General features: G+C 42.9%; 1 protein-coding gene across 1 annotated transcript; it reads right to left on the bottom strand.

The window, feature by feature from the left end:
• Nucleotides 1-348: 348 nt before the first annotated feature.
• LOC106574678 (actin-related protein 2/3 complex subunit 2-B) lies at nucleotides 349-16,571 on the bottom strand. Its single transcript, XM_014150678.3, has 10 exons — nucleotides 16,278-16,571; nucleotides 15,235-15,269; nucleotides 14,999-15,111; nucleotides 13,113-13,158; nucleotides 11,924-12,110; nucleotides 10,086-10,179; nucleotides 8,231-8,357; nucleotides 7,778-7,878; nucleotides 7,232-7,332; nucleotides 349-521 (listed from the first exon to the last, which is right to left on the bottom strand). The coding sequence occupies exons 1-10, from the start codon at nucleotides 16,349-16,351 to the stop codon at nucleotides 500-502; spliced, it is 900 nt and encodes a 299-aa protein (XP_014006153.1). The 5' UTR covers nucleotides 16,352-16,571; the 3' UTR covers nucleotides 349-499.
• Nucleotides 16,572-20,945: the final 4,374 nt, after the last annotated feature.

The raw sequence follows: 20,945 nt of genomic DNA, 5'->3' as shown, positions 1-20,945 counted from the left end.
GAGAGAGAGGAGGGGTTCTGAAGTTATGGACACCACCAGGGAGGGAGAGAGAGAGAGAGGAGGGGTTCTGAAGTTATGGACACCACCAGGGAGGGAGAGAGAGAGAGGAGGGGTTCTGAAGTTATGGACACCACCAGGGAGGGAGAGAGAGAGAGGAGGGGTTCTGAAGTTATGGATACCACCAGGGAGGGAGGGAGCAAGGTAAGAGTACCAAATGGAGTAAAAGATATCGTATCAAAACATTTCATATATATATATTTATATAGGACTAATAATTATCTTTTAACTATGCAAAGGAAGGAATGCCCTTTTTATTTGTTTAAGCCTCGATTTCTACTAAGAGACAACTTTATTCAAAGAGGAGACAACTTTATTTTAAAAAGACACAGGATAGACACGCGGGGCTTTAGGGGCCTGTGATCCTGTCCGATGTGGAGTCGAGTCTCAGTGTGGCACGATTGGGCGTGTCCAGGGGTCAGAGTGCGCGTGTGGCCCAGCCTCAGCGGGAGAACGTCTTGCCCCTGAAAACAGACAAAAAAAAAAAAGTTAGCCAGAAATCAATTAAAAAGTCTTGCCACACAGACACTTTATTGGCAGCTCGCCCTAAAGCCTATTCTACAGAGGGCTTGGGGCGGCAGAGTAGCCTAGTGGTTAGAGCGTTGGACTAGTAACTGGAAGGTTGCAAGTTCAAATCCCCGAGCTGACAAGGTACAAATCTGTCGTTCTGCCCCTGAACAAGGCACTGTTCCTAGGCCGTCATTGTAAATAAGAACTTGTTCTTATCTGACTTGCCTAGTTAAATAAAGGTTAATAAAAAATTCCTGCTTCTAGGTGTTATTCCTCGCCCGCCACGAGGTCCAAGGTAGGCTCCTCGTTGGCGCTGACTAGGTGACAAACTTGTTGAAAGATATAGTTGACAGCTGAAGGCAGATACAGTGCCTTCTGAAAGTATTTATACCCCTCGACTTATTCCACATTTGTTGTGTTACAGCCTGAATTCCAAATATATTTCCCCCCCCCCCTCATCCATCTACACACAATACCCCATAATGTCAAAAAGAAAACATGCTTATTTTACAAATGTTTGAAAATGTATTGAAAATGAAATACATGGGGCCTCCCGAGTGGCGCAGTGGTCTAGGCACTGCATCAGTGTTTGAAGCGTCACTACAGACCCGTGTTCAATCCCAGGCTGTGTTACAACCGGCCGTGACTCGGAGTCCCAAAGGGCGGTGCACAATTGGCCGGGTTAGGGGAGGGTTTGGCCAGGGGAGCTTTACTTGGCTCATTGCGACTCCTTGTGGTGGCCTGGGCACCTGCAGGCTGACTGTCAGTTAAACAGCATTTCCTCCAACACATTGGTGCAGCTGGCTTCCGGGTTAAGCGGGCAGGTGTTAAGAAGCGCAGTTTGGCGGGTCATGTTTCGGAGGACACATGACTCAACCTTCACCTCTCCCGAGCCCGTTGGTGAGAAAAGGGGGGTAAAATAAATTTAAAAAAACATATACGGTACCAGTCAGAAGTTGGGACACCTACACATTCAAGTTTAAAAAATAAATACAAATTGTACTATTTTTACATTGTAGAATAACACATGGAATCATGTAGTAACCAACAAAAAAAAAAGTGTAAAATCAAAATATATTTTATATTTGAGATTCTTCAAAGTAGCAACCATTTGCCTTGACAGCTTTGCACACTCTCGGCATTCTCTCAACCAGCTTCATGAGGTAGTCACCTGGAATGATTAAACAAGGCACACCTGTTAATTAAAAGTTAATTTGTGGAATTTCTTTCCTTCTTAACCCTCCTGCTGTGTTCCTGCTCGAATTGGACCGATTTACATGTTCTCTCTGAAAAATGTAGGTCATTTAACCTGATTCTCATAAGGTTACATGACTTTGTCCACACAGGGCATCTGAACACACAAAATACATGATGATTTTCATAACATTTTGGGTGTTTTATTTAACTTTTGTACACCTATGGTGTTCCCGGTCAAAAATGACCGGTCATCAGAAATGAATGGGTGAGACTACAATTATCGTATAAAATTGAGTTCAGGCACATGCCCATTCATCAGATGGACACACTTCCTCTCCCAGACCCCCACATACATGTGTGTTTGAGCGCACACACCCACCCCTCACTCCCCTTCTTGGCTTCCATGGCAACCCCCACGGGAAACTTTCCTCAACAGATATCTTTCCCCCATGGGAACCACATTCTCACAAACAAAATCGCAACATTGTTTCAATAATATATAGAACTTCACAGCTCTGGTATATAAAGCTTTTTTGAGGCCTTGCTCACAATCCATTCTGTGGCAGCACAATGACCAAACGATATACTGTATGTGAGGCTCTTGATCATATCTTTGATCATGACACTGATGAGGAGGAGAGAGTCCTTGTTAAACTTTGACACAAAGTAGTCTGTGATAAATAGCACAATATGTTTCACCTGAGTATTTGTTATAGTCAAAATAATCCATACATTATGCTTTTTTTTACTCAAAAACAAGTTGTAAGAGCTCAGGTCAATGAGTCCTACAGGCCATAAATAGCAAACAGAAGTTCAAAACGTCTAATGTTCACAAGAACTTAAGTTGATAAAAAGATCTAACACAACATTAGTTGATAATAAATGCATTATGGATTCATAATCAGCTATAAAATGGGGACGGTCATTTTGGACCGGGAACACGTAATTCATTCAATGAAACAAACAGGAGGGATAATGCGCTTGAGCCAATCAGTTGTGTTGTGACAAGGTAGGGGGATATACAGAAGATAGACCCATTATGGCAAGAACAGCTCAAATAAGCAAAGAGAAACGACAGTCCATCATTACTTTAAGACATGAAGGTCTGTCAATACGGAACATTTCAAGAACGTTGAACGTTTCTTCAAGTGCAGTCGCAAAAACCATCAAGCGCTATGATGAAACTGGCTCTCATGAGAACCGCCACAGGAAAGAAAGACCCAGAGTTACCTCTGCTGCAGAGGATAAGTTCATTACAGTTACCAGCCTCAGATTGCAGCCCAAATAAATGCTTCACGGAGTTCAAGCAACAGACACATCAACTGTTCAGAGACTGTGTGAACATGGTTGAATTGCTGCAAAGAAACCACTACTAAAGGACACCAATAAGAAGAAGAGACTTGCTTGGGCCAAGAAAGACAAGCAATGGACATTAGACAGGTGGAAATCTGTCCTTTGGTCTGATTAGTCCAAATGTGAGTTTGTTTCCAACCGCCGTGTCTTTGTGAGACGCAGAGTAGGTGAATGGCTGATCTCCGCAATGACTGACCTTCATGTCTTAAAGTAATGAATTGTCATTTCTCTTTGCTTATTTGAGCGGTTGTATTGCCCCAAACATAACACTTTTTTGTATTCAAAACAAAAATGTAATTGCTTTGCCACATTTTCTGCAGCATTACTTCAGTGCCTTGTTCCAAACAGGATGCATGTTTTGGAATATTTTTATTCTGTACAGGCCTCCTTTTCACTCTGTAAATTAGGTTAGTATTGTGAAGTAACTACAATGTTGTTGATCCATCCTCATTTTGCTCCCATCACAGCCATTAAACTGTTTTAAAGTCACCATTGGACTCACTGTCATATCCCTGAGCAGTTTCCTTCCACTCTGGCAACAGAGTTAGGAAGAACATCTGTATCTTTGTATTGATACACCATCCAAAGTGTAATAATAGCTTCACCATGGTCAAAGGGATATTCAATGTCTGCTTTTTACATTTTTAGCCATTTTCCAATGGGTGCCCTTCTTTGCAAGGCATTGGAAAACCTCCCTGGTCTTTGTGGTTGAACCGGTGTTTGAAATTCACTGCACGACTGAGGGACCTTACAGATAATTCATTGTATGTACAGAGATTAGGTAGTTATTAAAAAATCATGTTAAACACTATTATAGCACAGAGAGTGAGTCCATGCAATTTATTATGTGACTTGTTAAGGACATTTCTACTCCTGAACTTATTTCGGCTTGAATCCTTATTGACTCACCACATTTCAGCTTTTCATTAATTTGTAAAACATAATTCCACTTTGACATTACGGGGTATTGTGTGTAGGCCAGTTTAATCCATTTTAAATTGAAGCTGTAACAGAAGGTGGAAAAAGGGGTGTGAATACTTTCAGACGACCCTGTAGATTAGGGCTGACAATATAGTCGACTAGTCGATTGTTTGGTTGATAGGCTGTTAGTCGACCTAGATTTCTTTAATCGAGCAAAACATCATTGTTATTTTAAATCACTGTGTACAAAACACCCGTCTGATTGGTGCCTGTCTGAGTGGACTGATCCATTGTGGAGGCCTTGGGGATGGCACAGTCCAAGACGTGCTACTGAAATTGTATATGGTTACATTATGTAAGAACAACGGTGCAACAGAAATAAAAATATCATTTTATAACAAATGCGCTTTCTCCCGTGTTGGCTAGTGGTCGCGGTTGTGAAACATCAGTGCGCTGCATCTACAGAAATAAGACAGATCCTACTTCTGTTGCCTGTTTGAGTGTTAACAACCTACTGACACTGAGCACCAAGCCTCACGCAACAATTTCACAAATTCAGACGTTTTTAATCTTTGCTATGCTGAAATAAAGGCTATACACTTTTTCCGTTAGACCAGCCTCTAGTATTATTTAGTGTCGTTTACACGGTTACAAATTGCCTGAAATTATATTTACAATAACCCTCCTTTTCCCTTATTGTTATTATAATAATTTATGTCTATCATTAGTAGGTTTAGTATAGCAGCCTTATATAACCACCATCAGGCTGTAGGCCTAAAAGCCCATCCTGCTTAATACCATAACTTAGGCCTATATTTCAATACTTGTATAGGCTACTGTATCAATAATTAATTTGTTCATGTCATCACACAGCATACGAGTCATTCATGATGTGAAATGCAATCAAGCAATTTAGTTTAAAAATAAAATAAAGCAACCATTGAATAATTAGCATAAACAATAAATAGCCCTAAACCATTCCATTCACGAATGGGACTGTTTAGTCCTTGCTGCAATAAAGGCTTTACAAAAAAACGTTAGAAACACACACTGGTATGCTTACCATTATTTAGTGTTGTTTATATTGTTCCTAACAGTCACAAAACTTATATTATAATCTAACAGCACCTGTTTGGCACACATAGATCTAATATGGACACAGCGCTTCCTAACTACCATCCTATAGGTTCTCTCTCCAACCCTGTTCCTGGAGAACAACCATCCTATAGGTTCCCTCTCCAACCCTGTTCCTGGAGAACAACCATCCTATAGGTTCTCTCTCCAACCCTGTTCCTGGAGAACTACCTTCCTATAGGTTCTCTCTCCAACCCTGTTCCTGGAGAACAACCATCCTATAGGTTCCCTCTCCAACCCTGTTCCTGGAGAACAACCATCCTATAGGTCCTCTCTCCAACCCTGTTCCTGGAGAACTACCATCCCAGCGCTCCATAACACATTTTTCTTGATCTCCAGTACTTACTACAACTAGTCAAATTTATTCCAGACATCTGACTTCCCTTTTACCTCCTGTGCAACCAGTAAACATTCCCGTTTCGAGTTTGTCACGTCCTCTGCATCCATTTTGCTGTCACATGTGTTATGGTGTTCAGAGTTTGTTATAACCAATTTATTGACGTGGTTATGATATGCTATTGGTCAGGCCCTATTGGTCACATGCATGCGAGGGTTGAGAGCAAGGGTTGAGGGAATAAGCAATATACACACTGTTGATGTGTGGTGGTCGCTGCAGTAGGGAGGAGAGAGTGAAGGGGTGTTCGTCACACAGTCGCTCAATGTCCGGCACAATCAAATCAATTGCGGTCGGACTCCCTCTATTCATCTGTGTGTCTTAATTATTGAATCAAACAGTTCGCTTAAAGCATCAGACAAGCTCAGTACATATAGTTGATTTGATTAAAAGACATTCGATGCGTCTATATGGAAAAATACACATTTAAAAATGTTGACCAATCGATTGGTCGAAAGAACAGAAGACTCTTGGTCAACACACAGAAGGTCAGCACATATGGCCTTCATGCAGGAGTAAAAAAAATACAGACACCACACCTTCCAACTAAATGTTGACCCAACTATGTCAACTACCGCTGACTAAATCCCAGAATGTGAAACAAGAGTACACCCCTGCTTCCTTCCACCCAGAGCAGAGACAAGGGCTCTTCTGTTTCAGACAGAGGGGGAGTGCTGGTCAGATCCACAGATCCCACACAGCAATAGGGACCAACCTGAGTGTGAGGAGCTTGTAAAAATTCCACCTGAGCCCACTTCAAACAGCGCTGCTAGTGTCAGAGCAGTTCTAGTAGGACACACACAATGAACGAACCAACACACAACTGTTGAAACAAGACCGCCCTCACAAACACAGTAGCCTACAGACAATAGAACATTACAGGAGGGTTCTAAGGAATTTGTAGAATCTATTCTTTTATCAGCTTCTAAGGAATCTCTGCAATCCATTCATTTATCAGCTGTGGTTTGGGCGAAGGCTGCAACTTGGTACCAGAGATGTAGAGAGAGCACACACTTCCACCCTGGCTGTCCCTCTCCGTCTGACTGCTGTTCACCACACAGCGCCGATGAGTGTGTGTTCGGTGGTATTTAATTAAGAAAGGAATGTCGAGGTGGGCGAGGGACGTGAAAACATTTCATACACAACATTTTAAAAAAGCATTATCAGGGACAATCAGATCTGGGGACATGGTGAAAGTAGCCAGTGTGCTTCAATAAATGATAACAGATGAACTGATCTCTTTGATCTTTGAGAACAGGCTGCACTCACAGGCACACAGTTCCAGCAGGATGAATTTCCCATATGACTTGTTTTTAAGGACAGAAGTGTCCTACAGGCAGTGCTGCTAGCTAGAGTCAACATTAGGTCACCCACATCCCAGTGAACCCAATGGCTGGCAGTGGAATAAGCCAGACCTGGGTCCAAATAGTATGTATATTTTTTTCAACTACTCTGAACGTTTTGTTCGAGCATTGGCTGGAGTGCCAGGTGGGCGGGGCTTGCACTTTTGGGACTATTCCATTAGTTCCAGGCAAGCTCAATCAAGCACAGTGCAGGACCATATTCTAAAAGCATCTGAGAGTAGGTGTGCTGATCTAGGATCCCCCTCCCACATAAACATGTAATACTATCCATAGTGAGCTAAAAGGCTAAACTGATACTTACGACATGGTCTTCATCTCCTTCTTCTCAGCGTCGGGTCGAGCCCTGTTCAACACCTTGAGGAAGTCGGAAGTCTTAGCCCTCATACGTGTGTGGATGTAGGCCTGGAGGGGACAGAGACATACCTTAATACACACCTACTGAACCAACAGCTCACACACACTAACTGATCTCAACTCATACCAGGCAGGAATCTGAAAAGCACATATTTACACACCTGTAACTTTTTACGATGGAAAGCCCATCAGATACCTTTATGATCACAGACTGCAGCGTTTTACCATGCTAGTGCCGGTAAAGTAGGGCAGGTAAAGCAGGGTCCTAGTTAGGACAGGTAAAGTTATTCCCTCAACCCTTGCTTAATCTATGTCCAGAAAACTGTTCCTTTACATGGTAGTGCAGGTATGGTAGGGCCCTAGTAAGGGCAATAGTTCATGCTCATTTTGGAGCACTATATTGGGTAGTGCAGGTACAGTAGTGTCCTAGTTAGGGCAGTGCAGAAGTTAGGACTAATAGGGTCCTAGTTAGTATAGTAGTTAGGGAAGTCACCTTGGAGCACTTTATGTGGTAGTGCAGGTAGTCCCTGAAGGTGTGGATGAGGTTGATGGTGTTGTCTCTGGCGTTGGCATTGGTGTGACGTGGGAACAGGACTGAGAGGACAGGAGAAATAACACATTACCACAAAGACATTGGAATTAGGCTGATGACTGACCTGATATTCAAACTAATGTTTGTTCATGATCATCCAGTGACTACTTTCTATCATGTCACTAGCGTTAGAAACAGACTAATTAATTGCATGTCTAGTTTAAGTAAACAAAATATATATTTAATGGTCACACAATTCAGCTCTAGGCACTATATTGTACAGTACACCCATGTAATTCCCAGGAAGGCCCAAAATCCCATTTGGAAGAGTCCAGGAATCAGAAGGGAATAAGCAGGAAATCCAGAATCCTCCAGCCAGGATTTGTGGAAAACCTGGGAAAAGTTGGTACAGACCGAAGGTGATGTAGCCGATGTTGTCTCCAACGGCGGCATCAGTGTCCTTCAGCTCCAGCGGCGGCTCCCGGTGGCTGAACAGAACCTGGGGGGCAGTGTGACTGGCTCGCCGACCCTCCTTAAACTCCTACACACAGAGACAGAGAGAGCAACACAGACAGACAGTGAGACACATACAAAGAGCGACACACACACACTAAGGTTGTCCATGACAAATACCTAATAGTGTAGAGAGCAAATAAGATATTTAATAAATCATTTACACAGACATGGAGAGGTGATGGGGTTTCATCATTACTGTAGTGAACTGCCTTTAGGCAACAGCGCAAAGATACTTTGGCACCCTTTCTCCTTTTCACAACTACATACTGTATTGTAATTACATCATTTTGTACCGTACATAGTGCTGCCAAGCTCGTTTTAATCATGTGAGAGGCGGTTCCTGTTAAGGGTAATGAAAACTTGAGTAGGGATGCATGATATATCAGCATCGGCCAATATTAGCTAAAAATGCCAATGTGCAATACCGATGTCAAAGCAGACGTGCATACCTATAACGTAGGTACATGATGTAATGACGCCACGTAAGATTTTGCGCTACACAGCATTCCAAACCTATTCCACAATGTCTGCTGTGTGGATCGATCAGTCAATAAGTCAAGCAGTCATTTGAAAGAGTAAGAACATTTCAGCGAGACAACTCAAAGGCCAAATCCATTAAAACGGCAAGATAATAGAATTCGTTGTCCTTGACAACCGTTCTCTGTCATGGGTGATGTTGGCTTTCGCCGACTGGTCGAGCACCGGTACACACTACCAAGTGTGCTATTTTTCAGATGTTGTCCTACCGGAGTTACACAGTAATAGCATCACGACTGACATTTGGACCAGCGATATCAGCCCCATGAGCATGCTGAGTCTGACAGCACAGTGGGTCGTCGAACCGTATTTCATGCTCATGAATGTGCTGGTTGTCACACTGCTGCTGCCATTTCAATGGCGTTTGAGAACATGTTTGAAACATGAACACACTAGCTAGCTCCATTCGAACAACTGACTGGAGAAATAAGCTCATCAACAGCAGACATGATACCCTCTGTCATGGCACTGAAACGCCTGCTCAACAAAACTGCCCACACAGGCTGTGAACAAGCGAGTCGGTGGCATTCTCTTTACTGTGTCGCCACCATGCTTGATGCTAGGTACAAGGACCACTACCTCGATGCAGACAAGAAACAGGGTTTACGTGAAATGTTACATACACAGCTGGACAAGATGGAAACGGACACAGTGACCGTGCCCACCGAGGAAGAGAGGCCACGGACAGACAGCTGAAACTTCACTGCTTGACATGTATGATGAAATCCTGGTTAAGAATGAAACGACTGAACGAAACAGCACAGCAAGTAAGTGAAAGAAATTAGTTTTGATTATGTTTTACTGGTAATGGGGACAGACGTACATGCCAACAAAATAACTTTTTTGTCAGTGTGGTAACCTTTATTTTACTAGGCAAGTCAGTTAAGAACAAATTGTTATTTACAATGACGGCCTAACACGGACAACGCTGGGGCAATTGTGCGCCACCCTATGGGACTCCCAATCACGGCCGGATGTGATACAGCCTGGATTCGAACCAGAGACTGTAGTGACTCCTCCTGCACTGAGATGCAGTGCTTTAGACCGCTGCATCCATGTGTGTTTTAACTATTTAACTGTACTAAAATGCTTAAAAGGCCGCTAAAATGTTAAATATCGGTATCGGGTTTTTTTGACAAGGAAAATATTGGATATCGGTATCGGCCAAAAATGTCATATCGGTGCATTACTACTTGAGAGAGAAATATTGTTTTACCTGCATGAACACTTTCCCAAGGATGACATCATCGTCGTCTTTGAACACAGTGCTGAACACCACTGTCACTCTGTCCTTCTTGGCCTCCAGATACCTGAGGACAAACACAGAAACATGTCAACAACCAGTAGTCACCTCAGTGACATGGAATACTGGCAGTAAAAAAAAAAAAGGTTTCTTGGATTTAAAAATATATACAGTACCAGTCAAAGGTTTAGACACCTACTCATTCAAGGGTTTTTCTTTATTTTTTACTATTTTCTACATTTTAGAATAATAGTGAAGACATCAAAAATATTAAATAACACATATGGAATCATGTAGTAAGCAAAAAAAAGAAAGTGTTAAACAAATCAAAATATATTTTATATTGGAGATTCTTCAAAGTAGCCACCCTTTGCCTTGATGACAGCTTTGCACACTCTTGGCAGTCTCTCAACCAGCTTCATGAGGTAGTCACCTGGAATGCATTTCAATTAAGAGGTGTGCATTAAAAGTTCATTTGAGGAATTTCTTTCCTTCTTAATGCATCTGAGACAATCGGTTATGTTGTGACAAGGTAGGGGTGATATACAGAAGATAGCCCTATTTGGTACAAGACCAAGTCCATATTATGGCAAGAACAACTCAAATAAGCAAGGAGAAATGACAGTCCATCATTACTTTAAGACATGAAGGTCAGTCTATTGCTCGTGTTTCTTGGCCCAAGCAAGTCTCTTCTTATTGGTGCCCTTTAGTAGTGGTTTCTTTGCAGCAATTCGACCACGAAGGCCTGATTCACACAGTCTCCTCTGAACAACTGATGTTGAGATGTGTCTGTTAGTTGAACTCTGTGAAGCATTATTTTGGCTGCAATCTGAGGCTGGTAACTCAAATGAACTTATCCTCTGCAGCAGAGGTAACTCTGGGTCTTCCTTTCCTGTGGCGGTCCTCATGAGAGCCAGTTTCATCATCACGCTTGATAATTTTTGCAACTGCAGTTGCAAAAACTTTCAAAGTTTTTTAAATGTCCGTATTGACTGACCATGTCTTAATGTAATGATGGACTGTCGTTTCTCTTTGCTTATTTGAGCTGTTCTTGCCATAATATGGACTTGGTCTTTTACCAAATATGGCCATCTTTTGTATATCCCCCCACCCCACCCACTACCTTGTCACAACACAACTGATTGGCTCAAATGCATTAAGGAATGAAATTCCACAAATTAACTTTTAAGAAGGTACACCTGTTAATTTAAATGCATTCCAGGTGACTACCTCATGAAGCTGGTTCACAGAACGCCAAGTGTGCAAAGCTGTCATCAAGCCAAAGGGTGGCTATTTGAAGAATCTCAAATATAACATTTGTTTAACATTGTTTGGTTACTACACGATTCCATAGGTGCTTTTTCATAGTTTTGATGTCTTCACTATTATTCTACAAGGTAGAAAATAGTAAAAATAAAGAAAAACCCTTGAATGAGTAGGTGTTTTTGAAACTTGACTGGTAGTGTGTGTGATTGAGATATACACACACACACTTCAAAACCTTATTCCTTATGATTTTTGACTGTTTCACCATTTATGAATGTGTTATTCAATGTGTTTTTATGGGCCATAGCAGTAAAGGCAAAATTCTATATTTTAACAAGTAATTGTTTTGATACCTACAGGGGTCCTAAAATTCCAAATCAAATAGCTAAATGATCTCTGTCATGACCACCTCAAAACAATTCCATATGTTTTAGTAGAACACCCCTCACCCAAAGCCTCAGACTTTTAGTGGTCAACAACAAAAAGCATCCTTGTTTATGGTTACTTCTATACATTTTCATCCAGGCAGTGCAGTGGCCACCTACATGGACTCGTCGTCTCTGTAGTGGACCACGGCCCTCTTCTCTCCCTCCTTGCCCTCCTCCTGGAACTTGAAGTACTTCTCAAACACCGAGGCAAAGCAGTTCCTCTTCAGCATGCCTGCCTGGTGGATCACTTCCTCCTTGTTGGCCGGGACCGCATCCAGGTCAAAGAGCAGGGACACGTTGTAGCCTAGGAGACGGCCAATCACAGACAAGATCAGCTATCATTCCATATAATTATTAAAAATCGCTAGAAAACTTCTTAGTAAGAGGTTTACTATCTATGACATGGTGTCAATCGTGTGTCAATCTCTGAGGGGAATGGGGGTCAAAACCAGCCTATAGCAAATGACAATACAAATAAAACCCAAATTCTGCATTGACTTTCCAACAAAGTAAACTATTAAACAAAAAAAAATGAACAACGTGTTGGCCTAAATGCAAAGCGTTAGACCGAGTGCCAACCAAAGACAGCGTATCACCCAGTAAACACTATCCATAGTTTCAATCACGGAGGAGGCGTGGGTGCATGGTGTTATTTTAATTGAATGTGTCTACACTTCAGGCTGTGGAAAAAACTAAAGCAGGAAAACAAGAAGCAGTTTATTTTTTACATTTGAGTCATTTACAGTCACAGCTAGGTGGTGGGACAACCACATACTGTATCTCAGTCACAGCTAGGTGGTGGGACAACCACATACTGTATCTCAGTCACAGCTAGGTGGTGGGACAACCACATACTGTATCTCAGTCACAGCTAGGTGGTGGGACAACCACATACTGTATCTCAGTCACAGCTAGGTGGTGGGACAACCACATACTGTATCTCAGTCACAGCTAGGTGGTGGGACAACCACATACTGTATCTCAGTCACAGCTAGGTGGTGGGACAACCACATACTGTATCTCAGTCACAGCTAGGTGGTGGGACAACCACATACTGTATCTCAGTCACAGCTAGGTGGTGGGACAACCACATACTGTATCAGTCATAGTTAGTACATTTTTCCTGAATAAAGTAGCTATCAGCAAAGTCAGTGGTAGTAATATAAGTAAAGTGTGGGTGTTGGACCTCCGTAAGGGATAGGCTATATGACGCGCTGTTGATCATTCTCTGAGTAGTTGGAGTCATTAACATTGTGACAGTGGTAACTTACATAGGGAGAGTGGACCGTAGTTACATAATACTTACACTCCTCGGGTGAAACCAGGAAGTTCCCATAGACCCGCTTCAGCAGCTGAAAGGAGGGAGGGATTTGGTGTGTTATTAGGGCCAGTAACAGAGAGCAAAGGCACCAACAGAGTCAGACACCAGCTATGCAACATCAGAGAGCTAGAGTGGACTGGTAGGGATGGATGTCTCAGTGTAGATAATGGTAAGGGGAGATCATAAGCCTTCCCCTAAAACAACGGTTACCTGTCAATGTGGAATCACTGGAATGTAGCCCATGTTCTGAACAAAAAAAGGCAATAATATGCGAATCCAGCTTCCACATGTCAAAACAGAGGAGATGACACAACTTCTATTATAAGAAGCTGTACTGCAACTCAGTTTCCTTTACAGTAAAATTGCAAGAGTGCACCATTGTGACACATGTATTTATGTATTGTGTAAATCTATTATGTAACACGTAAAGCAGAACATTTCTACACGAAAATGTGTTTTGTTGTGGGTTAGTGAAGAAAGGTGACAAGGTGAACCAAATGTACATTGAGTGACTGAAAAGGACAAGGCTTGATTAGCTGAACATGTTCTCACAAGGCCACTTTGTTTTTGCAGTAGTTAAACTAGCTTTCTATACCACTACAATGAAGAACGGAGCTTGAAGTAGGATACAAGGCAATGAAGGCAGAGATTCATTTTCTATGGTCAGGTGACAGGACTGGGACATGATCTGGTCCTTTAAAAAAACACACCACTGTGCAGCAAGTGATATAGGTGTTCCTTTCCACAGCTCTTTTCTTCCATGATCTTAAAGTGCTCAACAGGTAAAAGCAATACTGTTAAAACCTATCCAGTCCTTTGATCCAGTAGTGCTCCCTGAGAGTAAGAAAACAAGGACTGGTAGACTACAGGAAAGCAGTCATGGTGTTCATTAGGCAACATTTAGCTGTCTCAGTCAGCACTACCTCCTTATAGGGTGAGTCAGAAAGCACTTCCTGTTTCTATATGAAACCACTGCTGCCGCTTTCTTCCATACATGGTGAGGATGTACAAAGCCCTGACATCCTGCTTTACAGACATTTCTCCCTTTTCACATAAAATAAACACATCTACTCTGACACACATTTTAAACTACAATTGAATCTATGATGAGTGCCATGGGTTAGTTTTCAAGCATTACATTTGAGTAATTTAGCAGACACCCTTATACAGAGCAACTCACAGACGTGAGTGCATACATTTTCATCCTTAAAAAAAATATATGTGACTCGTTTCAGGAAACTAGCTGTATGTCGCACATCACTACTTCACAGGAGTGCCATTTGAACGTAAACTTTATAATTCATTTATAAATGCAGTTTTTTTGCAAGAAATGCATTCTGGAACAATGCCTTAATAACAAACTTGTATGCCATATGGAAACACAAATAAAGTTGTTAAATTATGAGCCTAGTTAGTTTAGCCATGGAAAGAGACTGCATCCTTCCCGCTAGCAATGATTGGCTGAGAAAAGGAGTGGGCTGGACATGCTGCGAGACGAGTTCGGATTGGTCTGCCATGTAGTGCGCTTCTGTCTATAATATGAGCTGGTCAGTATGTGTAGGTAATCCTTTTTAATGCTGATTTAAAAAAAATAAAGATATCAGGTAGTAGAACTGCATAAGTGTTGCTCTCCTCTTTCTGGAGGACTGAGTTCTGAAATCAGTGGAATTAGAGTAAGATAGCTAAGGAGAAAATTCTGGCATTTGATTGCAAATATGCAGAGGGAGTCCAAAAGTTCAATAACTTCCCGTGGGAATCAAGCCCACAACCCTGGCGTTGCAAGCGCCATGCTCTACCAACTGAGCTACACGGGACATATCTGTAGATTGAACGGAGGGCAAGGGAGGTACAGATGCTGGTGTGTGTGTCACCTCATCAGCTCCGTGCTCCTGCAGCTCCTTGTAGAACTTGAGGGAGATGCTGACCATCAGCTTGGTCTTGTCCCCATCGGGGTTGGAGATGTGGTAGAGGACACCATCAAAATCTACAGTTCAGATAAAAGCCACCAGTTACAAACAAGCACCCACCTGGACAACTCACTCCTGAAAATAGCATATTATTGTTAAAACTGCATGGAAATATTAATAACCACTAGTCCTTAACTCACCTGCAAATGTCACCTCCACTGCCTCTGGTTTAGTCCTGCAAATTGAGAGGATTACGTGTCAAATCTGTATGAAACTGAATGCATGATAATATAACAAATTCGGCCATGTTTTGTTGAGTAGGCTTAACTATAGACAACGCTTAATTTGCTGCCAGTATAATAATATTCTGCAGCAGCAGTTACCATGTTGGCATATTCGTGTAAAAACATTTTGGTTTTCGTGCAACTTGCAATTGTATTTCAAGAAAGCACTCCTTGGGGTTTAGAGGTTGTCTATAACTGCAGCTCCTCTCCCCAGAGTGTTGCACTGACAAGACCCAACTTGGGGATGCTGGAATGCGGAAGAGGCCAACAATGCGATGGCTAATATATTGCTAGATGTACTCGTTAGCAGCTATCTAGTCTGATTATTAATTTCCTTAAATTGAACGAGTCTAGCTAATACAAGGTTAACCCATAACGATACGTTCTCTTTCTCAATTCAAAGCGAGGAGAGATGAAAGCAAACTAGTTAGCCAGCTACTATACCATGAACTAGAAAAGCAGGTTCTCTTTTATTGCGGTGATTAGCATAGCAGCCAGTGATATGTATAGTTAGCTAACAACACGGCTGGACATATTTTATGTGAAAGACACCATCATAATTGAAAAATTGGCAGTTCATTGGGACAAAAACTGAGGGGATGCCGACAAGCACACGTAAGCTAGAGTTCGCTTAGCGTTACCCCCTTTTTGGGGCTAGACAGTTGTCAGAAACGCTTCCCCTGCCCAGCTAGTCTAGCTAGCCAAAGCTAACCAGTGACAGACACACCCCGTTATTCCGGCTAAGCGATGTCTCTTGCAGAGGCGCGTGCCACTTGATTCAGTTAAATCAGAATATTACTGTACGTGTCAAATCTAGTCACTGTTCTGTCAATTCCACCAGCCGCACATTTTCCTTCCATCATTCACTGCCGAGCAAATAATACTGGCCAGGCATTCAGATAAGGCTACTGTTAGCTATTCGGTAGCTAGCAAGCTAGTCTGGAACAATGATTTCTCACCCATTGGATGCGCTGTCAAATTTCAACGTCAGCGTCTCTTCTATAATCCGGTTGTTGATTTCTAGCAGAATCATTGCAGCGGACTGGGGAATACGTTTAAATCGAAATATAAAATTTGTTTTAGATCCTAAGGCTTTGTGTCAAATTCTGCAAATGTTTCTTCCCTGACAGACCGCTTCCGCCGAGTCTTCCGTCTCTCGGCTCTTCCGCTTATTTCATTCCGGACCCTAAAGCAAGGTTGCTCACAGCACTGCCTGTAAGATTGTGTCTGATATTGGTCTGGATATAAAATGTGCACACTGATTACGTCAATTGTTTATTATAAACTGGGTGGTTCGAGCCCTGAATGCTGATTGGCTGAAAGCCGTGGTATATCAGACCGTATACAACGAGTATGACAAAACATTTATTTTTGATGCTCTAATGACATTGGTAACCAGTTTATAATAGCAATAAGGCACCTCGGGTGTTTGTGGTATATGGCCAATATACCACAGCTAAGGGCTGTATCCAGAAACTCCACGTTGTATCGTGCGTAAGAACAGCCATATACCACACCCCCTCGGGCCTTATTGCTTAAATAACTGCTCCCCTTCCTTCGGTGTTTTTGTCAGATAACAATTTCAATTGTTCATGGTTCCTTCTTACTCCTAGTAATAGACCAACCACAAGTTTGTAATGTAGTAGGCTATGTAATGCATGTATTAAATATACTGTATATATACAGTATCAGTCAAACGTTTGGAAACATCTACTCATTCAAGGGTTTTTCTTTATATTTACTATTTTCTACATTGTAGAATAATAGTGAAGACATCAACATTATTAAATAACACATATGGAATCATGTAGTAACCAAAAAACTGTTAAACAAATCAAATATATTTTATATTGGAGATTCTTCAAAGTAGCCACCCTTTGCCTTGATGACAGCTTTGCACACTCTTGGCATTCTCTCATCCAGCTTCATGAGGTAGTCACCTGGAATGCATTTCAATTAATTTGTGGAAATACTGCGCTTGAGCCAATCAGTTGTGTTGTAACAAGGTAGGGGTGGTATACAGAAAATAGCCCTATTTGGTAAAAGACCAAGTCCATATTATGGCAAGAACAGCTCAAATAAGCAAAGAGAAATGACAGTCCATCATTACTTTAAGACATGAAGGTCAGTCAATGCGAAACATTTCAAGAACTTTGAATGTTTCTTCAAGTGCAGTTGCAAAAGCCATCAAGCGCTATGATGAAACTAGCTCTCATGAGGGCCGCCACAGGAAAGGAAGACCCAGAGTTACCTCTGCTGCAGAGGATAAGTTCATTAAAGTTAACTGCACCTCTGATTGCAGCCCAAATAAATGCTTCACAGAGTTCAAGTAACAGACACATCTCAACATCAACTGTTCAGAGGAGACTGCATGAATCAGGCCTTCATGGTTGAATTTCTGCAAAGAAACCACTACTAAAGGACACCAATAAGAAGAGACTTGCTTGGGCCAAGAAACATGAGCAATGGACATTAGACCGGTGGAAATCTGTCCTTTGGCCCGATGAGTCCAAATTTGAGATTTTTGGTTCCAACCGCCGTGTCTTTGTGAGACGCAGAGTAGGTGAACGGATGATCTTCGCATGTGTGGTTCCCACCATGAAGCATGGAGGAGGAAGTGTGATGGTGTGGGGGTGCTTTGCTGGTGACCCTTTACTTGCTTAAACAGCTGACCAATCAGCATGTTACCAACCCGTAATAAACTTCTGGAAAAAATGGTGTTTGACCAGATACAATGCTATTTCACAGTAAACAAATTGACAACAGACTTTCAGCATGCATATAGGGAAGGACACTCAACAAGCACAGCACTTACACAAATGACTGATGATTGGCTGAGAGAAATTGATGATTCAATTATTGTGGGGCTGTCTTGTTAGACTTCAGTGCAGCTTTTGACATTATCGATCATAGTTTGCTGCTGGAAAAACATATGTGTTTTGGCTTTACACCCCCTGCTATAATGTGGATAAAGAGTTACTTGTCTAACAGAACGGAAGCCTCTCAAACATAATCCAGGTCGAATCAGGAATTCCCCAGTACAGCTGTTTAGGCCCCTTGCTTTACTAATGACATGCCACTGGCTTTGAGTAAGGCCAGCTACTACAACGACTGAAATGACTGCAATACTTAACAAAGAGCTGCAGTTAGTTTCGGAATGGGTAGCAAGGAATAAGTTAGTCCTCAATATTTCCAAAACTAAAAGCATGTTATTTGTGACAAATCATTCACTAAACCCTAAACCTCAACTACATCTCGTAATGAATAATGTGGAAATTGAGCAAGTTGAGGTGACTAAACTGCTTGGAGTAACCCTGGATTGTAAACTGTCACAGTCAAACATATTGATACAACAGTAGCTAAAATGGGGATAAATCTGTCCGTAATAAAGAGCTGCTCTGCCTTCTTAACAACACTATCAACAAGGCAGGTCCTACAGGCCCTGGTTTTGTCGCACCTAGACTACTGTTCAGTAGTGTGGTCAGGTGCCACAAAGAGGGACTTTGGAAAATTGAAGTTGGCTCAGAACCGGGCAGCACGGCTGGCCCTTAAATGTACACGGAGAGCTAACATTAATGACATGCATGTCAATCTCTCATGGCTCAAAGTGGAAGAGAGATTGACTTTATCATTACTTGTTTTTGTAAGAGGTGTTGACAAGCTGAATGTACCGAGCTGTCTGTTTAAAATACTAGCACACAGCTCAGACATCCATGCATACCCCACAAGACATGCCACCAGAGGTCTCTTCACAGTCCCCAAGTCCAGAACAGGCTATGGGATGCGCACAGTACAACATAGTCATGACTACATGGAACTTTATTCCACATCAGGTAACTGATGCAAGCAGTAGAACCAGATTTAAAAAGCATGTACAAATACACCTTATGGAACAATGGGGACTGTAAAAAGACACACACAAAGGTACAGACACATGCATACGCACACATTGTGATATTGTTGTATGGTGGTATTGAACATTTTGTGTTGTGGATATGTGGTGTAGAGATTTACATTTACATTTAAGTCATTTAGCAGACGCTCTTATCCAGAGCGACTTACAAATTGGTGGATTCACCTTATGATATCCAGTGGAACAACCACTTTACAATAGTGCATCTAAATCTTTAGGGGGGGGGGGGGGGGGGTTAGAAGGATTCCTTTATCCTATCCTAGGTATTCCTTAAAGAGGTGGGGTTTCAGGTGTCTCCGGAAGGTGGTGATTGACTCCGCTGTCCTGGCGTCGTGAGGGAGCTTGTTCCACCATTGGGGTGCCAGAGCAGCGAACAGTTTTGACTGGGCTGAGCGGGAACTGTGCTTCCTCAGAGGTAGGGAGGCGAGCAGGCCAGAGATGGATGAACGCAGTGCCCTTGTTTGGGTGTAGGGCCTGATCAGAGCCTGAAGGTACGGAGGTGCCGTTCCCTTCACAGCTCCGTAGGCAAGCACCATGGTCTTGTAGCGGATGCGAGCTTCAACAGGAAGGCAGTGGAGAGAGCGGAGGAGCGGGGTGACGTGAGAGAACTTGGTAAGGTTGAACACCAGACGGGCTGCGGCGTTCTGGATGAGTTGTAGGGGTTTAATCGCACAGGCAGGGAGCCCAGCCAACAGCGAGTTGCAGTAATCCAGACGGGAGATGACAAGTGCCTGGATTAGGACCTGCGCCGCTTCCTGTGTGAGGCAGGGTCGTACTCTGCGAATGTTGTAGAGCATGAACCTACACGATCGGTCACCGCCTTGATGTTAGTAGAGAACGACAGGGTGTTGTCCAGGGTCACTCCAAGGTTCTTAGCACTCTGGGAGGAGGACACAATGGAGTTGTCAACCGTGATGGCGAGATCATGGAATGGGCAGTCCTTCCCCGGGAGGAAGAGCACCTCCGTCTTGCCGAGGTTCAGCTTGAGGTGGTGATCCGTCATCCACACTGATATGTCTGCCAGACATGCAGAGATGCGATTCGCCACCTGGTTATCACAAGGGGGAAAGGAGAAGATTAATTGTGTGTCGTCTGCATAGCAATGGTAGGAGAGACCATGTGAGGATATGACAGAGCCAAGTGACTTGGTGTATAGCGAGAATAGGAGAGGGCCTAGAACAGAGCCCTGGGGGACACCAGTGGTGAGAGCACGTGGTGCGGAGACAGATTCTCGCCACGCCACCTGGTAGGAGCGACCTGTCAGGTAGGACGCAATCCAAGCGTGGGCCGCGCCGGAGATGCCCAACTCGGAGAGGGTGGAGAGGAGGATCTGATGGTTCACCGTATCAAAGGCAGCAGATAGGTCTAGGAGGATGAGAGCAGAGGAGAGAGAGTTAGCTTTAGCAGTGCGGAGAGCCTCCGTGACACAGAGAAGAGCAGTCTCAGTTGAATGACCAGTCTTGAAACCTGACTGATTTGGATCGAGAAGGTCATTCTGAGAGAGATAGCAGGAGAGTTGGCCAAGGACGGCACGTTCAAGAGTTTTGGAGAGAAAAGAAAGAAGGGATACTGGTCTGTAGTTGTTGACATTGGAGGGATCGAGTGTAGGTTTTTTCAGAAGGGGTGCAACTCTCGCTCTCTTGAAGACGGGAGGGACGTAGCCAGCGGTCAAGGATGAGTTGATGAGCGAGGTGAGGTAAGGGAGAAGGTCTCC

This window comes from Salmo salar, chromosome 16 (genome assembly GCF_965601325.2).
Source record: "Salmo salar chromosome 16, fSalSal1, whole genome shotgun sequence".
Taxonomy (NCBI): domain Eukaryota; kingdom Metazoa; phylum Chordata; class Actinopteri; order Salmoniformes; family Salmonidae; genus Salmo; species Salmo salar.
Note: the sequence above shows the minus strand (reverse complement) of the source record. Positions and strands in the feature narration are given on the sequence as shown.